The sequence below is a fragment of the Pleurodeles waltl genome, chromosome 7, assembly GCF_031143425.1.
Source record: "Pleurodeles waltl isolate 20211129_DDA chromosome 7, aPleWal1.hap1.20221129, whole genome shotgun sequence".
Taxonomy (NCBI): domain Eukaryota; kingdom Metazoa; phylum Chordata; class Amphibia; order Caudata; family Salamandridae; genus Pleurodeles; species Pleurodeles waltl.
The window spans coordinates 1,254,777,642-1,254,804,125 of NC_090446.1; the positions used below are offsets into that span (position 1 = coordinate 1,254,777,642).

The 26,484-nt window shown below is 41.4% G+C and overlaps 1 protein-coding gene across 5 annotated transcripts in view; it reads right to left on the bottom strand.

Moving 5' to 3' along the window:
- Positions 1-26,484, bottom strand: part of LOC138246140 (myosin-16-like) — an 838,653-nt gene that overhangs the window by 123,480 nt on the left and 688,689 nt on the right. For all 5 annotated transcript variants that reach the window (XM_069200412.1, XM_069200413.1, XM_069200414.1 and 2 more), the window contains one exon: positions 2,167-2,303. In XM_069200412.1, coding sequence (XP_069056513.1) covers positions 2,167-2,303 — 137 coding nt within the window. The remainder of the gene's footprint in view (positions 1-2,166; positions 2,304-26,484) is intronic.

A 26,484-nucleotide genomic window follows, 5' to 3' on the forward strand; every position in this document is an offset into this window, starting at 1 on the left:
AGTGTTATGTCTATTGGTAGATCTGTAGAGGACCTGTAAATCAATAAGAAGCAAGAAGCCAGAAATGAGGGATCTGATGAATTACAAACTGCACACTTTTAAAAAACACAAGTTCATAGCCTCTAAAATGACAGATCCCATCGTTCGGAGGACACATTTTTCTATCCATGTCTAACCAGAAAACAGAATGATATTCAGAGTAGTGCTGCTCAAAAACTTTATAAGAAAAATTTCCCAAGAACAGAGTCAGTGGAGCTCAGAAACAGCATGATTCAGTTCAAAAGCTACTTCAACAGAGTTTCAAGATGACGATGTGGTTGATGTTAAGAGGAAGCAAGCATCCATCTAGACAGAAGTCTCAAGCGTAGAAACATTTTACTTACTGCCAAGGTAAGAAGGTGAATGAGAGAGAAAAAAATTGCAAAAACTTTGTGAAACCAAGGGATATATTTAGGAGCCCCTAGAGCCAACTGATCAACACTTTTCGTGACGCTCCAGTGGAGCTATGCCCTGCCCATGTTCATGGCCCCAATACTTTGCGTGGAAGGGGCGTGCAATGGGTGTTGCCGTGGGTGTACCACAGCAGCACCAATTGCATTTTGACGCTGCCTGAGATTTACAAGTTTTTGTAAACCTGAGGCAGCCTCAAAATCTAACGCCACCCGTAGGAGTGGCGTTAGAGTGGCATTTTGCAGCACACATAGAAAACGAAAATCACTATTTAGGAATGTTTTTGTGCAGGAAGGTATTTCTTCCTGCACAAAAACAATCTTCCCCTCAACGCAGCCATCCTTGCACTATGGTGCAAGGGTGGATACGTTGGCGCACGGCAGCAAATTTTGTGCCGGCGCAGGGGGAAACACAGGGGTGCACCATATTTTAATAAATGCGGTGCATCCCTGCGTTTTGAAAATGACGGTGCACGATGCTGCCAAATTTAGTGCAGTGCCGTTCACCATCATTTTCCATTAAATCTGGCCACAGTGGTCTTTACTCAATTGGCACCAGAGGAATAATACACCATCTGAGAGCAAATTAGCCAAATGGGTTTTGCCAGGCAAAACAGACAACAAGGAGAGGAGGAAGGGACAGTGTATGGTGAAGTCCTGAAAACATAGGAAGAAGAGACTGTTCCTTAACTGAATATGTTTGTAGCCTACTGCACAAAGTAAAACATATACTCAGCTGAAGAAAAGCAGAGAGTAATCTCTACATTTTTAGCCCATCACCATAAGAAATATCACAAGAGGTTCTTTGCAAGTAATTTAGCTACAGATTTTGAAAAAAATAAAAGTTACACAAACAAAGTTCAAGTCATCTATTGAAAAAAGCCACAAGTGGATTGTAATAAAATATTAATAAAATGTTTTTAATGCTTCAGATGTCTTTTAGCCATGCCATGAGTATTATTCTAGATGAGGTCACACACAGGGCATAATGGAGAAGTAAGATATTGTTAGTTTACCTAACCATAATTTGTAAATAGTATTGTTTTTAAGATTTGTATATGTAACCATTACTTCACTTTAACTGTAGTTTCAAATGTTTTGAGTCAATGATGATTGTGCAAATCCAACGCAATACAACTGATTCCCATGGTAACTTCCCATTTTATAGGGGATTATGAAAGTCCCATTAGGTACTGGTAGGTATTTCCCCATCTAAAAATTACCACTAGCTGTAGTATCAATACGCTTGCATTAGTCATGTGGAATTACTGTACCACTTATGCCCTGATTACAAGTTCATAGCTAAATTCTGATCCAATCAAAACCTTTACATTTGTATTACTTATCCCAAACACTTGCTGGTTTCCCCTGATAGATGCCAGGCATGTCAACCCCCCTAAAGTATATCAGGGAAAGGCCCAGAAAATTGAGTTAAAATGTATGCCACTACAATCTTGGGTGCAATGTATGTTGTATTGTGTAAAGTGTTCCAGCGCTTAATGCCTAATGCTGGTCTGTGCCAGACAAACAAGACAAATGTGTCAAATAAAATAAAATTATTTTCATTGCTGCCTCAAATTGAAATGAGTTTATATTTGCCAAAAATGTGTTTTAATCATGTATTACCAAACATTGAGTCAATGAGGTACATGTGATATTCTTATTTTCAAAAATATACATATCAGTTAGAAGATTTTAATGTTTAGTATTAAGGTACCTCTAAGGCTGATTCAGCTTCTTCGTAAGCAACTTGTAGCTCTTCCTTTTCCATTTCTAGTTTTTTCTTTGATTTCTGAAGTTCATGTACGCTTTTTCCACCTTCTCCTAGTTGCTCTGTTATATCTGCGATTTCCTCTACAGGGGAACATCACAAATGGAAGGTCACACAGAGGCTGCAGCTAATTATAGAACAAGCATTTGCATTGCAATAGGTCTCCTACTTAGGTGAGTTGGAGCTATTGGCACTGTAAATTTATAACTGGAATTCTTTTGTCACATTAATTGATCAACCCTGCGCATGTTTGGTATTTTCTGCCACAGAATTCCAAGTTAAGTTAATCGGTGGGAAATGCAATATTGTACATTATGAAACATCTCTTAGTTAATACACTGCAGAGGTCTTTTTGTGTACCCAGAGAGCCACAGAATTGAATCCTGCTTGGTGCAATGGGGAATAGTGACGTGTGTTTAGCACTGTGAGATCCCAGTCTTTGTCAGAACCCACTGTGAATATTATTTTAAACTTGTATTACACATAGTATCAGACAGCCTGCTACAAAATGTGCTTCTAAAACATAGATTTTTATAAATACCCCGAATGTGGGTAGTGCAAATTTTTTCATAACTCTCCGTTAAAAGCAAACACTTGACAACCCAGCAGGTAACTCTCTTGCAATACCACTTAAAAAAATAAAACTGTGTTATAACAAAGCTTCATGTGATTCCATCAACTAAAGCCAATACCGGCTTCCAAGCATCCTTTCCGTTTGCAGATTGGCCAGTTGAGCACAAGTAGGCACCCGGGCAAGAAGGCCAGTTTAGCTGTCTGCCCCACAAGCATTTCAACTCTCTGAATTAACCACCCAGGGTGGTTGTCTTTTCACAAAAAGTAGGGAAATTGTTTTCATTAATTTAAAAAAAGTATGGGCATGTCGTGACCATCAGATCCCAACCAATGGTAAATATAAATAAATACATACATAAGTCTATATATAGTACACGTTTATTTATTATATATATATATATATATATATATATATATATATATACATATATAGAAAATGTCACTTACCCAGTGTACATCTGTTCGTGGCATGAGACGCTGCAGATTCACATGCTGTGCACATCCCGCCATCTAGTTTTGGGCCCGGAGTGTTACAAGTTGTTTTTCTTCGAAGAAGTCTTTTTCGAGTCACGAGATCGAGGGACTCCTCCCCTTTCGGCTCCATTGCGCAAGGCGTCGACTCCATCTTAGATTGTTTTCCCCGCAGAGGGTGAGGTAGGAGTTGTGTATCTAGTAATAGTGCTCATGCAATGGAGTAAATATGTATGTACATAATGTGTTTAAAAGTGATATATTTACAAATTTACAAATGTACAAGTCTAATTTTTTTCTGAACTTAAAACGGCTACAGGCTCCCGGGGAGGTGGGAGGGCGCATGTGAATCTGCAGCGTCTCATGCCACGAACAGATGTACACTGGGTAAGTGACATTTTCTGTTTGATGGCATATGTAGCTGCAGATACACATGCTGTGCATAGACTAGTAAGCAGTTATCTCCCCAAAAGCGGTGGTTCAGCCTGTAGTATTTGAAGTTGTTTGTCTGTAATACTGCTTGTCCTACTGTGGCTTGCTGTGTTGTTAACACATCCACGCAGTAATGATTGGTAAATGTATGAGGCGTAGACCATGTGGCTGCCTTACAGATTTCAGTCATTGGTATGTTTCCTAGAAAGGCCATGGTAGCACCTTTCTTTCTAGTTGAGTGTGCCTTTGGTGTAATAGGCAGTTCTCTTTTTGCTTTTATATAACAGGTTTGAATACACTTAACTATCCATCTGGCAATGCCTTGTTTGGATATTGGATTCCCTGTATGAGGTTTTTGGAATGCAACAAACAATTGTTTTGTTTTGCAAATTTGTTTTGTTCTATCTATGTAGTACATTAGTGCCCTTTTAATGTCTAATGTATGTAATGCTCTCTCAGCTACAGAATCTGGTTCTGGAAAGAATACTGGGAGTTCCACTGTTTGATTTAAGTGGAACGGTGATATGACCTTAGGTAAGATTTTAGGATTTGTTCGTAGAACTACTTTATGTTTATGTATCTGAATAAAGGGTTCTTGTATAGTAAATGCTTGTATTTCACTTACTCTTCTGAGAGATGTGATAGCTATCAGAAATGCTACTTTCCATGTTAAGTACTGTATCTCACATGAGTGCATGGGTTCAAAAGGTGGACCCATAAGTCGTGTTAAGACTATGTTGAGATTCCACGAAGGAACTGGTGGTGTTCTTAGTGGGATAATTCTTTTCAGACCCTCCATAAATGCTTTTATGACTGGGACCCTGAATAATGAAGTTGAGTGCGTAATTTGCAGATAAGCTGAAATTGCGGTGAGATGTATTTTTATGGATGAAAAAGCCAACTTTGACGTTTGTAAGTGTAGTAGGTAACTTACGATGTCTTTAGCAGATGTGTGTAATGGTTGAATGTGATTATTATGGCAGTAATAAACAAATATTTTCCACTTATTTGCATAGCAATGTCTTGTGGTTGGTTTTCTAGCTTGTTTTATGACCTCCATACATTCTTGTGTAAGGTCTAGATGCCCAAATTCTAAGACTTCAGGAGCAAAATTGCTAGATTCAGCGATGCTGGATTTGGGTGTCTGATCTGTTGTTTGTGTTGAGTTAAAAGATCTGGTCTGTTTGGTAGTTTGATATGGGGCACTACTGAGAGGTCTAGTAGTGTTATGTACCAAGGTTGTCGTGCCCAAGTTGGTGCTATTAGTATGAGTTTGAGTTTGTTTTGACTCAATTTGTTTACTAGATATGGAAGGAGTGGGAGAGGGGGAAAAGCGTATGCAAATATCCCTGACCAATTCATCCATAACGCATTGCCCTGAGAGTGAGCCTGTGGGTACCTACAGGGAGTGCAGAATTATTAGGCAAATTAGTATTTTGACCACATCATCCTCTTTATGCATGTTGTCTTACTCCAAGCTGTATAGGCTTGAAAGCCTACTACCAATTAAGCATATTAGGTGATGTGCATCTCTGTAATGAGAAGGGGTGTGGTCTAATGACATCAACACCCTATATCAGGTGTGCATAATTATTAGGCAACTTCCTTTCCTTTGGCAAAATGGGTCAAAAGAAGGACTTGACAGGCTCAGAAAAGTAAAAAATAGTGAGATATCTTGCAGAGGGATGCAGCACTCTTAAAATTGCAAAGCTTCTGAAGCGTGATCATCGAACAATCAAGCGTTTCATTCAAAATAGTCAACAGGGTCGCAAGAAGCGTGTGGAAAAACCAAGGCGCAAATAACTGCCCATGAACTGAGAAAAGTCAAGCGTGCAGCTGCCACGATGCCACTTGCCACCAGTTTGGCCATATTTCAGAGCTGCAACATCACTGGAGTGCCCAAAAGCACAAGGTGTGCAATACTCAGAGACATGGCCAAGGTAAGAAAGGCTGAAAGACGACCACCACTGAACAAGACACACAAGCTGAAACGTCAAGACTGGGCCAAGAAATATCTCAAGACTGATTTTTCTAAGGTTTTATGGACTGATGAAATGAGAGTGAGTCTTGATGGGCCCGTGGCTGGATTGGTAAAGGGCAGAGAGCTCCAGTCCGACTCAGACGCCAGCAAGGTGGAGGTGGAGTACTGGTTTGGGCTGGTATCATCAAAGATGAGCTTGTGGGGCCTTTTCGGGTTGAGGATGGAGTCAAGCTCAACTCCCAGTCCTACTGCCAGTTCCTGGAAGACACCTTCTTCAAGCAGTGGTACAGGAAGAAGTCTGCATCCTTCAAGAAAAACATGATTTTCATGCAGGACAATGCTCCATCACACGCGTCCAAGTACTCCACAGCGTGGCTGGCAAGAAAGGGTATAAAAGAAGGAAATCTAATGACATGGCCTCCTTGTTCACCTGATCTGAACCCCATTGAGAACCTGTGGTCCATCATCAAATGTGAGATTTACAAGGAGGGAAAGCAGTACACCTCTCTGAACAGTGTCTGGGAGGCTGTGGTTGCTGCTGCACGCAATGTTGATGGTGAACAGATCAAAACACTGACAGAATCCATGGATGGCAGGCTTTTGAGTGTCCTTGCAAAGAAAGGTGGCTATATTGGTCACTGATTTGTTTTTGTTTTGTTTTTGAATGTCAGAAATTTATATTTGTGAATGTTGAGATGTTATATTGGTTTCACTGGTAATAATAAATAATTGAAATGGGTATATATTTGTTTTTTGTTAAGTTGCCTAATAATTATGCACACCTGATATAGGGTGTTGATGTCATTAGACCACACCCCTTCTCATTACAGAGATGCACATCACCTAATATGCTTAATTGGTAGTAGGCTTTCGAGCCTATACAGCTTGGAGTAAGACAACATGCATAAAGAGGATGATGTGGTCAAAATACTCATGTGCCTAATAATTCTGCACTCCCTGTAGATGCGAAGTTTTGGCATTTTGCGTTTTCTTTTGTTGCAAATAGGTCTATTTGCGGTGTTCCCCACCTTTGGAAGTAAGTCTTTAGTATTTGGGGATGAATTTCCCATTCGTGGATCTGTTGATGATCCCGAGAGAGATTGTCTGCTAACTGTTTTTGAATTCCAGGTATGAACTGCGCTATTAGATGAATGTGGTTGTGAATCGCCCAATTCCATATTTTCTGTGCTAAGAGACACAACTGTGTCGAGTGTGTTCCTCCCTGTTTGTTCAGATAATACATCGTTGTCATGTTGTCTTATTTGACAAGAATGTGTTTGTGGGTTATTATAGGTTGAAATGCTTTCAGTGCTAGAAATACTGCTAGGAGTTCTAAGTGATTTATGTGAAACTGTCTCTGCTGAGTGTCCCATTGTCCTTGGATGCTGTGTTGGTTGAGGTGTGCTCCCCACCCTATCATGGAGGCATCCGTTGTGATTACGTATTGAGGCACTGGGTCTTGAAAAGGCCGCCCTTTGTTTAAATTTATAGTGTTCCACCATTGAAGCGAGGTGTATGTTTGGCGGTCTATGAACACTAGATCTTGAAGTTTACCCTGTGCTTGTGACCATTGTGATGATAGGCACTGTTGTAAGGGCCACATTTGCAATCTTGCGTTTGGGACAATGGCTATGCATGAGGACATCATGCCTAGTAGTTTCATCACTAATTTTACCTGTACATTTTGATTTGGGTGCATGGCTTGTCTTACGTTCTGAAATGCCTGTACCCTTTGTGGACTTGGAGTGGCAATCCCTTCTGTTGTGTTGATGGTTGCTCCTAAGTATTGTTGTATGTGACACGGCTGTAGGTGTGATTTGTTGTAGTTGAGTGAGAAACCTAGCTTGTGAAGGCTTTCTATAACATACTTTGTGTGTTGTGAACACCGTTCTTGCGTATTGGTTTTGATTAACCAATCGTCTAGGTACGGGAACATATGTATTTGCTGCCTTCTGATCTGAGCTGCCACCACTGCCAGGCATTTTGTAAAAACTCTTGGTGCTGTTGTTATCCCGAATGGCAACACTTTGAACTGGTAATGTACCCCTTGGATTACAAACCTTAAGTACTTTCTGTGGGAAGGATGTATAGGTATATGGAAATACGCATCCTTGAGGTCTAGTGTTGTCATGTAGTCTTGTTGTTTGAGCAATGGGATCACGTCTTGAGGTGTCACCATGTGAAAGTGATCTGATTTGATATATATGTTTAATGTTCTGAGATCTAGTATAGGTCTGAGAGTATTGTCTTTTTTGGGTATGAGAAAGTACAGGGAGTAAACTCCTGTTCCTTTCTGATGAATTGGTACTAGCTCTATTGCCTCTTTTTGCAACAACGCTTGGACCTCCAGTTGTAAGAGATCCATGTGTTGTTTGGACATGTTGTGTGTTTTCGGTGGGACATTTGGAGGGAATTGAAGAAATTCTATGCAATAACCATGCTGGATAATGGCTAGGACCCACGTGTCTGTAGTTATTTCTTCCCAGTTGTTGTAGAAATTGGTTAGTCTCCCCCCACTGGTGTCATGTGTTGGGGATTTGTGACGTTGAAGTCACTGTTTATTTTGTGGAGTTTTGGGGCTCTGGAACTTCCCTCTACTCTTTGGGAACTGTCCTCCTCTGTTTTGTCCCCTAAAACTTCCCGCTGATATTGACTTTGATAAGTGGGTCTTGTTTGTGAGGGTGAGGGTTCTGTGCTCTGTCCCCGAAACCCCCCTTGAAAATGTGTTTTCCGAAATGTGCCTCTGCTCTGTGGGGAGTAGAGTGAGCCCATGGCTTTGGCCGTATCTGTGTCCTTTTAAAGTTTTTCTATGGCAGTGTCCACCTCCGGCCCAAACAACTGCTGTCCGTTAAATGGCATATTCAGGACTGCATGTTGTATTTCCGTCTTGAATCCTGAGGTTCTTAGCCATGCGTGCCTCCGTATGGTCACTGCTGTATTTACAGTCCTAGCAGCTGTGTCGGCTGCATCCATTGCTGAACGTATCTGATTGTTCGAGATACTCTGGCCTTCCTCCACCACTTGTTGTGGTCTTTTTTGGAACTCTTTGGGCAGGTGTTCTATGAAATGTTGCATTTCATCCCAATGAGCCCTATCATATCTCGCCAGCAATGCCTGTGAGTTGGCAATGCGCCATTGGTTGGCTGCCTGTGCTGCAACCCTTTTCCCCGCAGCGTCGAAATTGCGACTTTCTTTGTCTGGAGGTGGGGCATCTCCTGAGGTGTGTGAGTTCGCCCTTTTACGAGCTGCCCCTACTACCACTGAGTCTGGTGTTAATTGCTGTGTGATGTACACAGGGTCTGTTGGTGGCGCTTTGTATTTTTTCTCCACCCTTGGAGTTATGGCCCTGCCCTTCACAGGCTCCTGAAATACTTGTTTGGAGTGTTTGAGCATTCCTGGTAACATAGGGAGACTCTGGTACTGGCTATGTGTAGACGACAGTGTATTAAAGAGAAAGTCATCCTCTATAGGTTCTGCGTGCAGAGTGACATTATGAAACGCCGCTGCTCTTGACACCACCTGTGTGTAGGCAGTGCTGTCCTCAGGTGGTGACGGTCTCGCTGGATAACAGTCGGGACTGTTATCAGATACAGGCACATCATAAAGATCCCATGCGTCGGGATCATCCTGACTCATCCCTGTGTGAGTTGGGGACTGCATCATTGGTGGAGTGGCTACTGGTGAGAGTTGTGGTGAGCGTTGTGGAGATGGTGGCGGAGTCACTTGTCTTGCCACCTTTGCCTGCGGCTGCTTGTCTTTCTCTTGGAAGGCAAGTTTTCTTTTCATTCATATTGGAGGGAAAGTACTGATCTTCACTGTGTCCTTTTGAATGTGGAGCCTTCTTTGAGTGTAATCTGGCTCCACTGCCTCTAGTTCCTGTCCGAATCTGTGTCCTTGCATCTGTGAGGACAGGCCCTGTTCCTTGGTGTAGGAACTCGATTTCGGTTCTGAGGCCGGATGTTTCGGTATGGAAACTTTTTTGGCAGTCTTTTTCGGCTCCGAAGACACTTTTTAAATTTTCGGCATACTGATCTCTCGATGCCGACTCATTTCGGTGCCGCCCTCTCGGTGTCGAGATTGCTCTGCCCGGTGTCTCGGGGTCGAGTCTGCTCTGTGCCGGTATCTCGACTGGAGTCGGATGACTTCGACACATGCGTGCCCTTTTTCGGTGCCGATGGTCGGTCACCTATTTTTCGGATTAAGCCATGGCCTGCTGGCGGTGGCGTCCCCTGGGCTTTAGCGGTTTTTCCGCGAGTTTTGTGTTGTGACGTCTTACTCACGGTTTTCGGCTTCTGTTCGGGATGGATCTCGTCCGAGTCCGAATCCGCTATGGAGAAGGTTTCTTCCTCTTCCTCCAAGTGTCGTTGTCCTGTCAGCGCCGATGCCATTTGTAGTCTTCTTGCTCTTCGGTCGTCCTCGACCGAAACGCTCGACAGGCCTCATAAGTATCCTCTTTGTGTTCTGGAGACAAACACAAATTACAGACCAGATGCTGATCTGTATAAGGATACTTGTTGTGACATTCGGGGCAGAAGCGGAATGGGGTCCGTTCCATTAGCCTTGAAGACGCACGTGGTCGGGCCGAGCAGGCCCCGCTGGGGAATCGAAAACCCCGAAGGGCCACCGGAGCTCTTCAGAAATCGGTGTCGATCTGTTGTAACTAGCCCGATAACGAACGCAAACAATACCGTCGAATTTTCCGAGATTTTAACTAACTTTCCGAACCGAGACGCGGAGCGAAAAGGAACACGTCCGAACCCGATGGCGGAAAGAAAACAATCTAAGATGGAGTCGACGCCCATGCGCAATGGAGCCGAAAGGGGAGGAGTCCCTCGATCTCGTGACTCGAAAAAGACTTCTTCGAAGAAAAACAACTTGTAACACTCCGAGCCCAACACTAGATGGCGGGATGTGCTGTTTAGCTGTCTGCCCCAGAAGCATTTCAACTCTCTGAATTAACCACCCAGGGTGGTTGTCTTTTCACAAAAAGTAGGGACATTTTTTCATTAATTTAAAAAAAGTATGGGCATGTCGTGACCATCAGATCCCAACCAATGGTAAATATAAATAAATACATACATAAGTCTATATATAGTACACGTTTATTTATTATATATATATATATATATATATATATATATATAAGATGAGATGTTATTTCAATATGGAAAAATGAGACAAAAATTCTTACAAAGAGGCTACAAGAAGAGTGATATAAATCAAGGAATGCAAAGAGCAAGCAAAATGAAAAGAAACACACTCTTAATACAGAACAAAAAGAAAAATGAAAAGAAGAATGAACACATGAGAATAATATTCTAATATAGTAAAGATTTGCCTATTCAAAATATTTTGAAGAGATATTGGAACTTTCTATACAAAGATCAGGACATTGGAAACAAAGTTGGAACAAACCCCTCAATAACTTATAAGAAAGCACCCTTACTGAAAAATATGTTTATTAAAAGCCACTTCTCAACACCTTCAAAAGAAATATGGCTTAGCAAAAATAAAACCAATGGCTTTCTCAAGTGTAACACATTCAAAGCTTGTAAATTGGAGTTAATAAAGTACACTTTGAAGAAAATACTAGGAAACTTACAAAAATAAACCAAAGGATCACTTGTGAAATTGAATACGTGATATATGTTATTGAGTGCATATGTGGAAAAATGTATGTTGGTAGTACAATATGCCAACTAAAAAAAACGAATTCTAGGATAAGAGAGGTACAAAACAAAGACACTAGTTATGCACTAGCGAAACATCGTCTACGACATTCAGAAGAAAACTGGACAAGTATGAAATACTATGGCACTGCCCATGTGAAAAAACTGAAAGAGGGGGCAACAGAGAACAAACACTCTGAAGATGGGAATCAAGGTACATTATAAGGCTCCAAACAAGGACGCCCTTTGGGCTCAATGCAGACGAAGGATGAGTAAAAATGTAATATGTCCTGGATGGAAACTGTTTGACGAAATACAACAGCATATTATACCATAATGGGGGTAGACTGCCCAATCAGCCATCTGAGAGCATCATATCATCTAACTCCACTAATTATACGTAATGAACGGAATGACAAACAGCCACTTAGAGCTTGATATACCATGATGAGAACAAGATAATATACATTATATATGAAGATGTTGCAACAAGAAGATGAAAATAATGATAGAAAAAGTGAAATATTATGAGAATAAAAAATTTACATATTGTTTTTAAACATGAAGACAAAATAGAACTTCAACTACCATAAGGCCTCATTATGGCTAGATGGGAAGGAGGATATAAAAAGAAGAAACAACGAAGGACTAAACATGCCATGATCAAGACTGTTGTAGTCGAAACACATTGGTGTGTACTTGGGTAGTGAAATAAAAGGAAAAGAAAATCAATAGTTTCCCAGAGTGTGATTTCCCCCTTTGGGAAGAGTAACATATATATATGTATATATTTGTACAATAAACTAAATAATCAGACTTTCTCCATTCCAAACAACTTGAGTATTTAATTCTGGCTGTTACAGTCTTTCAATGAAAACAAATTGTCAGCTTGCGATGGCTACGCATTTCAACTGTTGCGGTCTTCTTCATTAGCCCAGATCATTACAGAGGCCACCTCTCCCTTAGAAAATATACCCTTTGTTTTCCTAGACATTGTATAAAGGAAATACCATGGAAAAACAACAGAAAAATCTCAATAAACCAAAGTCCTATGTATGGTACAGGTATCTAAATCAATCATCATATGAATTTCAAAATTCTGCCTTCAAGGTTCAATTCTCAAATATTTTTTTATTTTTTAACAAAATATAACAAACTGCATGACATAATAGCCATCACAATGTCTGGCTAAGTGGCCATTTGTTAACCATCTGACACTTATAGTATTTACTAAATACACTCCATCAAATTCAAATCTTATTTGTAAATTTTCTCGGGAGTACAGGCCAACAATCAAATGCAAGTCATAAATAATCCCCAAACCCCCAACCAACCTAACATTAGCATAATCCCATCTGTGATTCCAATAAAAATCAATTGTGACACTATTTAAATATTATAAGGATTAACCTATATGAACATAAAGTTCCTCAATCCCCACGGATGTCTGCTGTTGAGTTGGATTATGCACTCGGATTCCATTCTTCTCAGGATCCGTTCCCTATCACCCCCTCTTGGAGTTGGCTGCAGCTTGTCAATCCTAAAAAATTTATTTTTTTCTATTTTTCCTTTATGTACCAAATTGCAGTGGTGGGCCACCGGATAAGAAAACATCATTGTTTTTGATGGGACGCCAATGTTCCAAAATACGTTTCTTTATAGGAAAAATTGTACTTCTCACGTCGAAGCCCACATGGGCAGGTGATCACATAAATAGCAAAATCAGAATTACAATTCAATAATCTTTTAATACTGACTTCCTGTCCTGTGGGTAATGAGTATGTTTTACAATTCACACTGTTTTTGCAGGCCTTGCATTTTGAACATTTAAAGAAACCTTGTTGCTTACCTAGGAAAGTCTCCCTATCTTTCATCTGATAACTACGCACAAGCATGTCCTGTAGGGAACTGCCTTTCCTGTATGTTATCCTTGGATGTGGGCTTACAATCTGGCCAATCACCCTGTCTGTTCTCACCAGATGGCAATATCGTTTCAAAATCTCCCTCACCTGATCTGAGTGAGCACTGTAGGTAGTGATACATCTCACAATATTCTCATTTTACTTCTTTCTTTTTGGAACAAGAAGATTTTGTCTTGGTACTCCAGCCACCTTTTCACAGGCATCCTTGATCACTTTTCTTGGATACCGTCTGGATTTGAATCTTCTGATCATATTCGCTTGTTCACTCTGAAAGCCCTGGGGTGTGCTACAGTTTCTTTTGGCTCTGAGTAATTCCCCATAAGGTATACTCCACTTCAATTTGGGTGGGTGATGGTTGAGGGCATGTAATATGCTGTTTTCTGCCGTACTTTTTCGAAAGAGTCTAGTCTGAAGGATGTCACCTTCAACTATGACCTCAACGCCCAAAAATTCCATAACATGTCTATGTGTTTTATATGTAAAACTCAGATTAAACTGATTATTAGGTAACCAGTCCAAAAAAATCCTGTAATACTCCCTCTGCTCCATCCCAAATTACAAAGATGTCATCAATATATCTTGTCCAGAGAATTATGTGTTTAGCCCATTTTTCATTTTCTTCTGACATCACATGAACAAGCAGCATAGCTTGGAGCAAAGGAACTCCCCATTGTAGTCCCTGTAACCTGCCTAAACCATTGATCTTCAAATAAGAAGAAGTTATTCTCTAAACAGAACCTCAACATTTTCAAGAGCAATTCAGAATGTTCATATAGCCTGATAGGCTTGTCCCTGAAAAAATGTTGGCATGCCTGAATCCCTAGGTCATGTGGAATGCAAGTATATAAGGACACTACATCCATGGTCACCATAATATAATCAGATTTCCATGGGATGTTTTGTATTTTAGTGATAAAATCCATTCTCTCTCTACAATATGATACCTGGCTAAGTACATAGGGACATAGTAGTACAACAATCTTTATTCGGTCATAAAAAACATGAAAGCAAAAGAATACTCCATATAAATACAAATTACAAAATAGAGAGTTTCAAAATAGATAATGTATAATAAAATGTAAAAAAATGCCTTCCATTATTAAGAATATAACCAGTAAAAGATCTCTCAGTGCATACCCTGAGACATACATATTACAAGTTACAAAGTTTTTAAGAAACGAGTCTGTGTATTCCATGCAGCCACAAGGAACTTGCTAACCGCATGGATCAAAATAACAGAAGGGTCACTCTTTAAAATCCTAAGGGCAATAGCAAATCGTTTAACACCCAACATCTGACATACTGGACGGATCCACTTACGTCGGGGAGCGACATACACTGGACAGAAGAACATAAAATGTTCAATTGTTTCCAGAGCAGAATTGCAACATGGACATAAGTTGGACACCAACGGTGTCCCCCAACTGCCAGTAAAATACAATAGCGGTAGACACCCATAACAGAAACGAGCATAAAAGTTATTTCCCAAAGAATCAGGGATAAGATCTAAATAGGGCTCATACTGAGGATACCCTTTAAAATCAAGAAATGAATTGGTCAATCATCCATGTGTTGTACCCAGGAGATTGTTGTTCCTAACGTAAGCCCAATAAGCTATTTTCAAAGGCGATTTATGAGCCTTCCCTAAATCCTGTGGATTCGCCCAGTAATTCCCCAACCCCAGAGTGAGCAACCAGCTTGACACATGCTTAAACCATGGAATAGACGCTACATGAGGTCTTTTTAAAAGATGAGAAGACAGTCCCTATAAACCACAAGCTGGGGAGTCATCCAAATTCTTACCGAGAAAAGTAGCGGTCTTAAAGCTATCGTATCAGAGATATGGTTAAAACCAAGATCCAGAAAAATGGGAATCAGGGGGGTACCACCTGGGAATGCAAGTAGTGCTCTGGCGAAGTTGTTCTCATCCACAGACATTTTTGTGGTTTTACAAAAGCCCCATACCTCAGCGCCATAGGTAGCAGCATTGTGTGCTTTAGCTATATAAATTTTTATTGCCGGAGAAACGGCCTTCATAACAATACTTTTACAGAAACGCAAAATAGCCCCAAATCTGTTCTTCCCAGTGCAATTTGTTGGAAATTCTCACCCACAATAATCTATTAAACTAACTTTCCCCAAAGGAGCTCCGGCTAAAGTGATAGTACATATTCTAACTGGTCCTGGGCTGAACACCATTAGTTTAGTTTTACTGGCATTCAATTCCAGGCCATAATCAGAACAAAAAGTTATAAACTTAGCCACAAGAGTCTGAAGGCCCATTGGGGTCTTAGAAATGAGGAGAGAAGCATCCGCAAAAAGCAAAATGGGAATCTTTTGTGCATTTAGGGAGGGGGCATTATTTTGACAAGAAGATACAGCTTGTACCACCTCATTAATATATAGAGTGAATAAGGTTGGTGCCAGAACACATCCCTGATGAACCCCCGATGAATGAAGATATGGTCTGTCAATTCTCCCTGGTTACCCCTCCTCACCTGAGCATAAGTGCCCTCGTGTAACCGCTGTAGGAGATGGATTATATTCGGTGGAGTACCGATTTTATATAGGACATCCCATAATTTCCCTCTAGGAACCGTACCAAACGCGGTCCAAAGGTCCACGAAGGCAACATACAAATTTTGTTTGGCAAGTGTTACATATTTCCAATATAACAATGCCAGCCTGAAAACCTGGTCCACGGTACTAGTTTTATGGTGAAAACCCACCTGAAGTGAGGAAATCACAGGGTGGGTATCAACCCAATCTAGGAGCCTATTCAAAAATTGTTTGGCAAAAATTTGTTGGAGGTTGTCAATGAGGTTAATAGGTCAGGGGAACTCACGACTCCCTTGTTGTATATAGGGATTACTTCAGCCCCTTTCCAGGTGCCGGGCCTCCAGCTGCATAGGGACATAGAAAATAGTCAAGGTACTTTGAAGTGTTCTCTAATAAACTACTTCTCACCAAAACTATCGGTCTGCCAGGGGGATTTGTCCTGTGCTAATGAATTTTGGCAACATATAAAAACAAGGTGCCACCGGTTTTTTGACTTTCAAAAATTTAAACTCATCATCATTGAGAAGACCATAGTTATATTTTCTATAAAAACAATTTAAGTGAGTTCCGAGATGCTGTTACCGTCGACCTCTCATACCACTTTGAAAAATAATAACTGTCTCCTCGCTTCCCTTTGGCATTTTTTCAGCTCCAGTAATACAACATTCCCACCTTTATCTGCCGGTTTGATCACAAAGGAGGTTGACTTACTGAGTGAGATTAGTGCTCTACATTGTTCTGATATTAAGGGGCAGTAAAAAGTGTTTGCAATAAATCTAGCAATAAATATGTAAATGTGCATTTATTAGTACAGTTGCTCTAAATAACTAGGGCAGCTCACACTGGACATGGAAAAACATGGACATGGAAAAAATATTTATAAATCACTTTCATTAATAAATTGTCAACAACAGAGGGGGCGGTCGATTTGTCTGATTCTTTGATTGCAGACTTGACCACATAATTAGATCTTTAAGAAATTGGCCACATAAGTTGAAGATTTCACCAAAATGTTGTTTCTGAGTCAAATGGATGGAGATAATACTGCCAAAGAGTGTGCCTGGTAATTTTACACATGTACACACTCTTCACTGTTTATATTTGTCCATCCTGGGTTGTAGGTTGCCCCACCAGTACTAGATAAACCAACGATTTACAGCACCACAACGCAGCAAGTTTCTAGCAGTAAGCTCCAAATGAATGAGCCAATTTAAAGTGCCACAGCTGCCATGAGTGTGAAGGAGACACACAAAAGGAAAAACTAAAAATAAAACATACCACTTAAGCAAGCTGATTCAAAGCATCACGGCCCTTATGAATGTGAGCGCGAAGGAGACACACAAAAGGAAAAGAATTAAAAGTAAAACAGTTTACATAAGCGAGCTGATTCAATGCCCGAAAGCCGCCATGAGCGTGAGCTCGAAGGAGAAACACAAAAGGAAAAAGACGTTTGCTCACAGTCAAACATATCGGCAAACATACAATTATCCATATAACAGGGTCGGTCCCCAGGTCCATTGCATGTCCTTTATAAATATGGCCAAATGTGTGCGCGGAATGTCACAAAATGTGGAGAAAGTGAACAGTCTGATAGCAATGTTGGGCTTATTTGCCCTCACAAAAATAATTTAAAAAAGAAGCAGAGATGGGTGGATGGAGGAATTATTGGAAAATGCGAGCAGCATTCTAGCAATGGACATCTGTGGGCCCCTCCAAAAAGTAATAAAAAATAACATATAAATAACAAATAGAACAGAGAGACAGGCGAGAAAGCAAATAAAGTAATGCCTGCCATGGAGTTCTGAAAAAATAATAATAATCCCCCTCACTTCAGCAGCAGACCTTAACAGCTCATTCTTTCAAAGCCTAATGAGATCAAAATGCTCAATGAGAAGGACAAACACACACATTCAGGAGCAGGGAACTGAGATGGGGTCAGCAAGCCGATGCATTATTAGCTAGTGGTGGACCCAAAACTCACTGTAAGTGTACACTCAGTATAAAAGGTGTCCTTGCAGGCAGCTGTAGGTGTCTAAAGTTGAGATCCAAAACACACTGCATGGCTAGGCAAGAATGGTGGGGTTTTCTTTAGGCAGATGGTCTTGTCTAAGAGTCTTGGGCAGAACATCTGGAAATATTGCCAGCTAACACAGTTAAGAGAAATGATGCACATCCTATAGAACATAATTAACAGGATATCAAAATGCTGCGCCACTGTATCAACCATGCAATAGCTAACATCTGCTACAACATCAAGATGCCCATTAAACAGGGGCTTGGCGATACCTGACGTTTGAAAATATTACAATTATTACATTATTTGGGCATCACACCTCCTCATAGTTAATGACTGGGCATTCGCTGACAGACAGGCTCCAGCCTGTAGGATACATAGAAATGTGATGGGAAGGGGAGGTCATGAGGCAAGGGGGGGCAGGATGCTCCCACAGCATACTAGGATGGTAGTCTGGGCTTGGAGAGATGCCACCACACATTTGGGCTATAATGGGAGACTGAGGGGAATGACTTCGCTCTGGCACGGTGATTTATTGCTGGAGGTGAAGAGACTGAGGGGGTTCCTGTAGTAGGAAATAATAGGCACCTGAGTGAGAACTGTAGGGACCAGGCAATACTCCACTTCAAAGCTCTCAGTCAGGAATATACCCTGGCTACAACTGAACACTATAGATACCAGCAGTTGAGTCATGCCCTCAGCGAACATCTAAGGGAAGTTGGGGAGATACCAGAGGCCTCTTCATTGGAAGACAGGATATTGACTGAGCCACTCCCTAAAAGATGGTTTTCCAGAATGTTAGAAATGGGGTATTTGGTTGGTAGTCAGGTTACCCCTTGTCCAAGCAAGGACCCTCACTCTAATCAGGGTAAGTCACACACAATCCAAATTATCCTGTGCCCACCCTCTGGTAGCGTGGCACTGAGAAGTCAGGCTTAACTTAGAAGGCAATGTGTAAAGTATATGTGCAGTAAGTCATGCAATAACACAGTAAAACACCACAAAAATACACCACATAGTGTTTAGAAAAATATATAATATTTATCTGGATAAATGCAGGTCAAAACAATTAGGATGCAATAAGTATATGTTGAGATATCACTGTAAAAATGATATAAAGTGACTTTAGTCTCTTAAAAGCAATAAATGTCTCTTGCAAGCACAAAGTACCTGGTTTGTGTTCAAAATTTCCGCAAAGAACTGCAGAGGAGGAGATCCGTGGAAAACAGGGAGGTGTGCGTCGATTTCTCGGGCCGCACACGGCAATGTGTCGTTTACTTTCCACACAGGGAAGGCTTTGCGTTGATTTCCGGTGCTCGGTCTTGGATCCTCTTCGGGTTGTGGGGTTTTCGGATGCCCCTTGGAACGATGCGTTGAAATCCGGCACTATCAGGACAAAGTCACAGGGCTGCTTCGATCCAGTGGGTCGTCAAAGATATTAAAGAAAGGTGGTTGATGCTAAACGACGCACATCTGAAACCAGTAACAACACAAATAAAACAAATCATTAATTAGTCCTGTGGCGGGTGCCAACCTGATGCGAAAAACCCAACCACTGAGGGTTTCATGTTGCACACAAACAGAGGTGGATGTAAAAAACACCTATGTCATGCGCTGTAAGTTACAAATTCAGAAAAAGAGCATCAGGGCACTCCAAAGAATAAAGGGTCCATAATTGAGTGGCTTTGTGTGAAACACTTTAATCCGTTGTGATCGGTAGTCGAATCGCAGTTCTAAGATGTTCAAGTCCACAGATGAAAATAAATATACGAGTTTAACAAATGTCTGAATCCTCAGAATTAACAAGTATATAAGAGTAACAAAAACAGCCAACACGTGTTTCGTCCTCATGGACTTTTTGAAGGCTCGAGAAAACTTAGATCGAAGCTAAACTTGTTCTGTTTACACTCCAAGTAGGTTAGGCTAAGTCAGAGACTAGGAGGTCAAAAAAAGTTGTACGTGTGTTCCATCTGTAAAAGGAACAAGAAGAAGCCTTCTGTTTACACGGCAGCGTTATCAGGCGCTGCGGGACTGCTACTACGCGACTCTCACCTACTCAGCCATAACTTACGGGCGGCACAGGTAGGGTCTACTTAGACCTTGAAATTACCTCTGTCCCGAAATGTGGGCACACTACTGGTTCCAGGATTGTTACACATGAAAAATACTTGTTCCTTTTACAGATGGAACACACGTACAACTTTTTTTGACCTCCTAGTCTCTGACTTAGCCTAACCTACTTGGAGTGTAAACAGAACAAGTTTAGCTTCGATCTAAGTTTTCTCGAGCCTTGAAAAAGTCCATGAGGACGAAACACGTGTTGGCTGATTTTGTTACTCTTATATACTTGTTAATTCTGAGGATTCAGACATTTATTAAACTCGTATATTTATTTTCATCTGTGGACTTGAACATCTTAGAACTGCGATTCGACTACCGATCACAACGGATTAAAGTGTTTCACACAAAGCCACTCAATTATGGACCCTTTATTCTTTGGAGTGCCCTGATGCTCTTTTTCTGAATTCGATCCAGTGGGTGTTGGGTGGAAATTTTTAACGCACGGCAGGCGCTGCATCGTTCCGGCTCGGTTGTGCATCGATCCAATGGGCTGTGCGTCGAATTTCCAGTCGCTACGCTGGCATTGTGTCGATCTTCTCCTTGCGAAGTCGGGCTGCGTTGTTCTGGTTTGGCATACAGCACATTTTTCACCACGATGCAGACTGTGCGGCTTTTTCTGTTGGCTGTGCGTTGATTTCCCCACACAGGGAGTTCTTCTTGCAGGAATGAAGTCTTTTTGGTCCTGAGACTTCAGGAACAGGAGGCAAGCTCTATCCAAGCCCTTGGAGAGCACTTCTCAGCACAGCCAGAGAGCAGCAAGGCAGCAGCGCAACAGCAAGGCAGCAGTCCTTCACAGAAAGCAGTCAGGTGAGTCCTTTGGGCAGCCAGACAGTTCTTCTTGGCAGGTTGCAGGTTCTAGTTCAGGTTCTTTTCTCCAGGAAGTGTCTAAGTTGGTAGGGGCAGAGGCTCTGTTCAAATACCCAAATGTGCCATTGAAGTGGGGGAGACTTCAAAGAGTGGCTTAGAAGTGCACAAGGTCCCCTTTCAGTTCAATCCTGTCTGCTAGGGTCCCTGTAGGGGGTGTGGCAATCCTTTGTGTGAGGGTAGTCTACTGTCCTTTGACATGTAAGTGTCAGGCCCTCCACCCTCCCAGCCCAGGAAGACCCATTCAATATGCAGATATATGCAAGTAAGGCTGAGCATCCTGTGTCTGGGGTTTGTCTGAGTGAATACACAAGGGACCTGTCAACTGAACCTAGCCAGATGTGGATTGTAAGGCACAGAAGGATTTAAGTGCAGAGAAATGCTCACTTTCTAAAAGTGTCATTTCTAAAATAGTAATATTAAATCCAAATCACCAGTCAGCAGGATTTTGTATTACCATTCTGGCCATACTAAATATGACCATCCTAATCCTTTCAGATCAGCAGCTACCACTCAAACAGTATATGAAGGTTACCCTAATGTTACCCTATGAAAGGAGCAGGCCTCACAGCAGTGCAAAAACTAATTTAGGAGTTTTACACTACCAGGACATGTAAACTACACAGGTACATTGCCTGCCTTTTGTCTACACAGCACACTGCCCTATGTTACCTAGGGCTTACCTTAGGGGTGACATATGTAGAAAAAGGGGAGGTTTAGGCTAGGCAAGTACTTTTAAATGCAAATTCGAATTGGCAGTGAAACTGCACACACAGGCCTTGCAATGGCAGGCCTGAGACATGGTTAAGGGGCTACTTAAGTGGGTGGCACAATCAGTGCTGCAGGCCCACTAGTAGCATTTAATCTACAGGCCCTGGGCACATATAGTGCACTTTTTCTAGGGACTTATAAGTAAATTAAATAATCCAATTGGGTATGATCCAATGTCATCATGTTTAAAGGGAGAGAGCATATGCACTTTAGCACTGGTTAACAGTGGTAAAGTGCGCAGGGTCCTAAAACCAGCAAAAACAGTGTCCAAAAAGTAGAGGGAGGCAGGCAAAAAGTTAGGGGTGACCACCCTAAGGCTGTCAGGTCTAACACATAATATATAAAAAAATAGTCACCAATGCACCAGACCTGTTAGTTCACCTGAGGGGGGCATGGAAGGAATACGTGAGTCCTCAATAATGAGGATTGGGAAGAGGAACTACGCCCCCAGCCCTGGGAGATAGGAACACGTGCCCGATTTCGGCTGGTAAAACTCAAGGTGTTGCATAGATCATACTACCCCTGAACACTGCTTTCCAAGATAGGCAGGGCATACACACCAATGTGCCTGAGAGGCTGCAGTGGAAAGGGGTGTCATTCAAGCTCATTTGTCCCATGTCGTACAGGTGATGTCCTGGTGGTGATTCCCCTGTATGGTAAATGGCTGAAACTGGGTAACTGGGGGGAGCAGCGCATACAGAGATGCCAAGGCATCTGGGTGAGATTGGCCAGGGGAATGGCTAAATGTCATATAGCCAGAACATGGGTGCCCCTTCAGCTTCACTGGTGGCAGATGGGATGTCAGACTTGGATTGGTGTGGGAGAGCTGAGAAGGTGGTGTGTAGGGGTAAGGGCTGCCCACACAAAGGGGAGAAAGTATGGGGAGCGTGGGAGGAGTATGGTGGTTGAGGCAGTGGAGAGACAGCAGTATACTTAAAGGGATGGCTTCGCCACAAATCCTGGTCTGATTGTATCACATTATGTGGGCTGTAAAAACGCTGTGAGCGCTCCCTAGTGCCTCAATGGAGAAATCTGATGTTACGACATAGTATTGCTGGCTTGCCTAACTCTATGTGGAAGTAATATTAGGCAGTCCTGTACTATGTCCTTTTGTTATTTAGTAAAACATTTTTTTTAAATAATTACACAATTCTAGTATAGTTTGCCTGCCAGAAGCGTGGCCTTTGTTCCAAATGGTGTAACCAGGTTGGTCTTACCTCAAATCGGGAATCAAAAGAACATCAAAAGGCAACACATCTTATAGTAACAGCAAAGAAACAAGATACAGACATACCTGAGGAATACAAAAGATTTTATGATGTTTTTAGTGAAAACAGTGCCAAAAGGTTACCACCCACTGCACTTTTATTGCCAGATTGACTTGATTCTAGCAGCTAAAAATCCCTTTCGTAGAATATATGCCTTAATAGAAGAATAAAATCAGCATCTACAGGACTATTTAGACACTGGTAAAAAGAATTAAACTTCAAAATCACCAGCTGCATCACTGTTGGAAATGTCCCTTTCTGCAGTGGCACCCTCAAACATTTTGCCTTCGTCCACCTGTTTTTCTGACTCATGTTTTTTTAACTTTTAGGACCCTGGGCACTTTACCACTGCTGACCAATATTAAAGTGCAGGTGCTCTGTACTCCAAACATGGCAACATTGGCTTCCCCACAATTGGCATATTTAATTTACTTGTAAGTCCCTTAGCAAAGTGCATTATATGTGACCATGGCCTGTACATGCTACTAGTAGACCAGCAGCTCTGATTGTACCACCCACTACAGGTAGCCCTTCAAACATGTCTGAGGCCTACCACTGAAAAGCCTGTGTGTGCAGTTTTAAACCGCCATTTGCCAGGCTCAAGCCTTCCTTTTTATTACATGAATGTCACCCCTAAGGTAGGCTCCAGTTAGCCCCAAGGGCAGGGTGCAGTGTATTTAAAAGTTGAACATGTACTTTTAAGGTTAACCTGTCCAGATAGTGTAAAACTCTTAAATTCATTTTTCAATATTGCAAGGCCTATTTCCCCCATAGTATGACATTGGGATTACCTTAAAATCTTTTAAGTATAATTTCCAAATGGGAAAAACAGAAATATGGAGCTTGGTGTCCCTGGGCTCACAATTTAAAATCACAATTTATAGTGAAATTTGATTTTTAAATTGTAAGTCTGAAAATGCCCCTTTTAGAAAGTTGTCATTTTTTTTTACCTTAACAATTATGTGCTTCTGCCTCTACACATCTGGAGTAGAGGACAGCTGGGCATTATGCATTCTCTCTAGACAGTCACACAATGGGAGCTTAGATGTGACTTAATGGACCTTAATGGCCCATTAGTTGACTTGATGGGAGGGGCTTTTCACTGGCTCACTTACACTTGAGTAGGGATTTACCTCTCCCCACACATAACCCCGTGTGGAGTGTCTGGAGCCAGGGAGGGCAGAGAAGGGACCTTGTGGACTCCAAAAGAATGCCCAGAAGTTTTCCCCCCCTTCCAGATCCAGGGCATCAAAGTATAAATACTGGACCACAAGCCCCTCCAAATCAGACCTTTACTGGAAACAAGGACACTCTGCCAGGGGGAAGGAATTCTGTGGTGCCAGGAGAGACTGTCACTCTGAAACTACATTGCTGTGTTAGCCTACTGCTGCTGCTGTAGGAGGACTGCTGCTTTGCTACTTGCTTTGCTGTGTTGAACTGTTACCTGCTGCTTATATCCTGTAGTGAGAGGGACTGGACTTACTCTCAACATGTTGAACAAAAGAATCTCAAAGGGCTTGTTGGCTTGCACCCTGTTCTTCTGCAGGGACATCAAAGACTAACTGCAACTCATCTGCTACAGCACATGGACTATGCCATCTGTGAGTCTACCCTTCCAAGTCGGGTCACACCAGCTCTGGACCCATGGAAGTGAGTTTACAGTGCTCTGTCCTCTATGGTTGTCATCAGAACCACCATGAAGTAATGCGAAGCCCCGCAAAGCCTCACCATGCAACTGCCAGCTTAACGAGAATTAATGCCAGGCAACGCAAACCCCGGCAAAGCCTTGTTGCGCTGCTGCCAGCCCATCAGAACCAACTATGCGAACCCTTGCAAAGCAACGTCGCGCAGGCAATGCACCAGGATTTAAGGTACTGTGTTCAGTGAGCCCAAGTTGGTCCCTGTAGCTGGCCCATACTCCATCGCGGTCAGCCTGAACTTGTGACTTTTGTCCCGGTTCAGCATGACCAGATATCCACCGTTGGTGCTTTTGTGCTCTATGTGGTATTTTCACCTAAATCTTTAAAATTGCATATCTCAGAATCCACTTATTGGATTTTTGTTGTTTTGGGATTGTTTTAATCAGATAAAAATTACCTATTTTCTAAACTGGTGTTGAGTCTTTTGAGGTGTCTTTCACTGTGTTACTGAAATTACGTGTTGCCAAAATACTTTAGACATTGCATCCTAAGTTAAGCCTTTCTGCTCTGTGCCAAGCTACAAGAGGGTGAGCACAGGTTAATTTAAGTGTGTGTCTGACTTAGCCTGACTAGGTTTGTAGTCCGTACATGGACATACCTCTGCCAACTAGGGACCCAATTTCTAACAATTACCATCATTTGTTGTTCAAGATACCAATGAGGAATTAAGATCATGTAGAGACTACAGGGCCCTGATTATCATTACAGTGAAGAACAGGTATCCTTTCCGCTAATCCCGGCTTTCTTAATCAAGTGAAATCAGCTCCTGTTTACATCAAACTAAACTTATGTGTGGCATCCTTTTTCATTAGAATCAAGTCAGGAAATGGGTGGGAGACTACCTTTTGTACCTGATTCAATTAAAATGTTGGTGTTGATGTACAGCTCTTTTGTGTTCTTAGGTTACGACTGTTGATAAACAAATGGAAGGTTCTTTATAATTTTTAGAGACATAAATGCCTAAGTATCATTTAGGTCTAGTATGACTATACTGTAGTCTTCTCTTAACAAGAGAGAGGGCATCTGAAGTTATGTTAAACAGTCATGTTTCTGATAATTCTAATGATATCCATTCTATGAAGAAAATAAAAACATTGGGGGATATTCACAAAGGTACATTTACATATGAATAAATCTACATGTGAACATTTAGTACTTTTGTCTAGTTATAATTTTTGAGTTTTCATTTGCTACAAAGTGTAAACCTATGTGTCTCCGCCCCACCCCCAAAGTCAGGGGTGGAGCCTAATTTACAAGTGTAAAGTTAGTACAGCCAAAAATGACACAAAGCCTTAAAAAATTTACTCGAGCTCAGACTTGAGTACATCCAGAATCACACATAGTCAACCACTGATACTACAAAACCTTCCCATATAAAGTAATGGAGACAAGGACTTAAAATAGTTAAATATTTACCTCATTTAAAAAGAATACATTTAATTAAAATTATTTTTTAAACTTGTAGTTAAAAAAATCCAACACAAAATAACATGCTTCCATATGTATATTATCTGTTATAAATTAGAAGTTTTGTATAGAATTGATTTAATACATTTAATTCTTGTTTTACAATAGTTAAATGTATTTTAAATAAAAAAAGTCATTAAGTATTGTACCATAAAATAATATCCATTTTCTGATTAACATAAAAATCAACATATATATATTTTTAAAATGTCAGGATAAATTCCTTTATTTTAAAATTATTTCCTATGGTGTTCTATTTTAAGTCCCTCCCTTCATTATTTTTTAGGGAAGGGTGCTGCACTACAATTGAAGTAAGTATACTATTGTTTTGGGTCCTTGCTTGCTGTAGTAACCTTAGACATATAGGGGGTCATTATGAGTTTGGCGGACAGAAAAGGCCATCAGCTAAACTCCCGCGGTCAGGTTGCCTCTAGTGCGTCCACCTTCCTGCA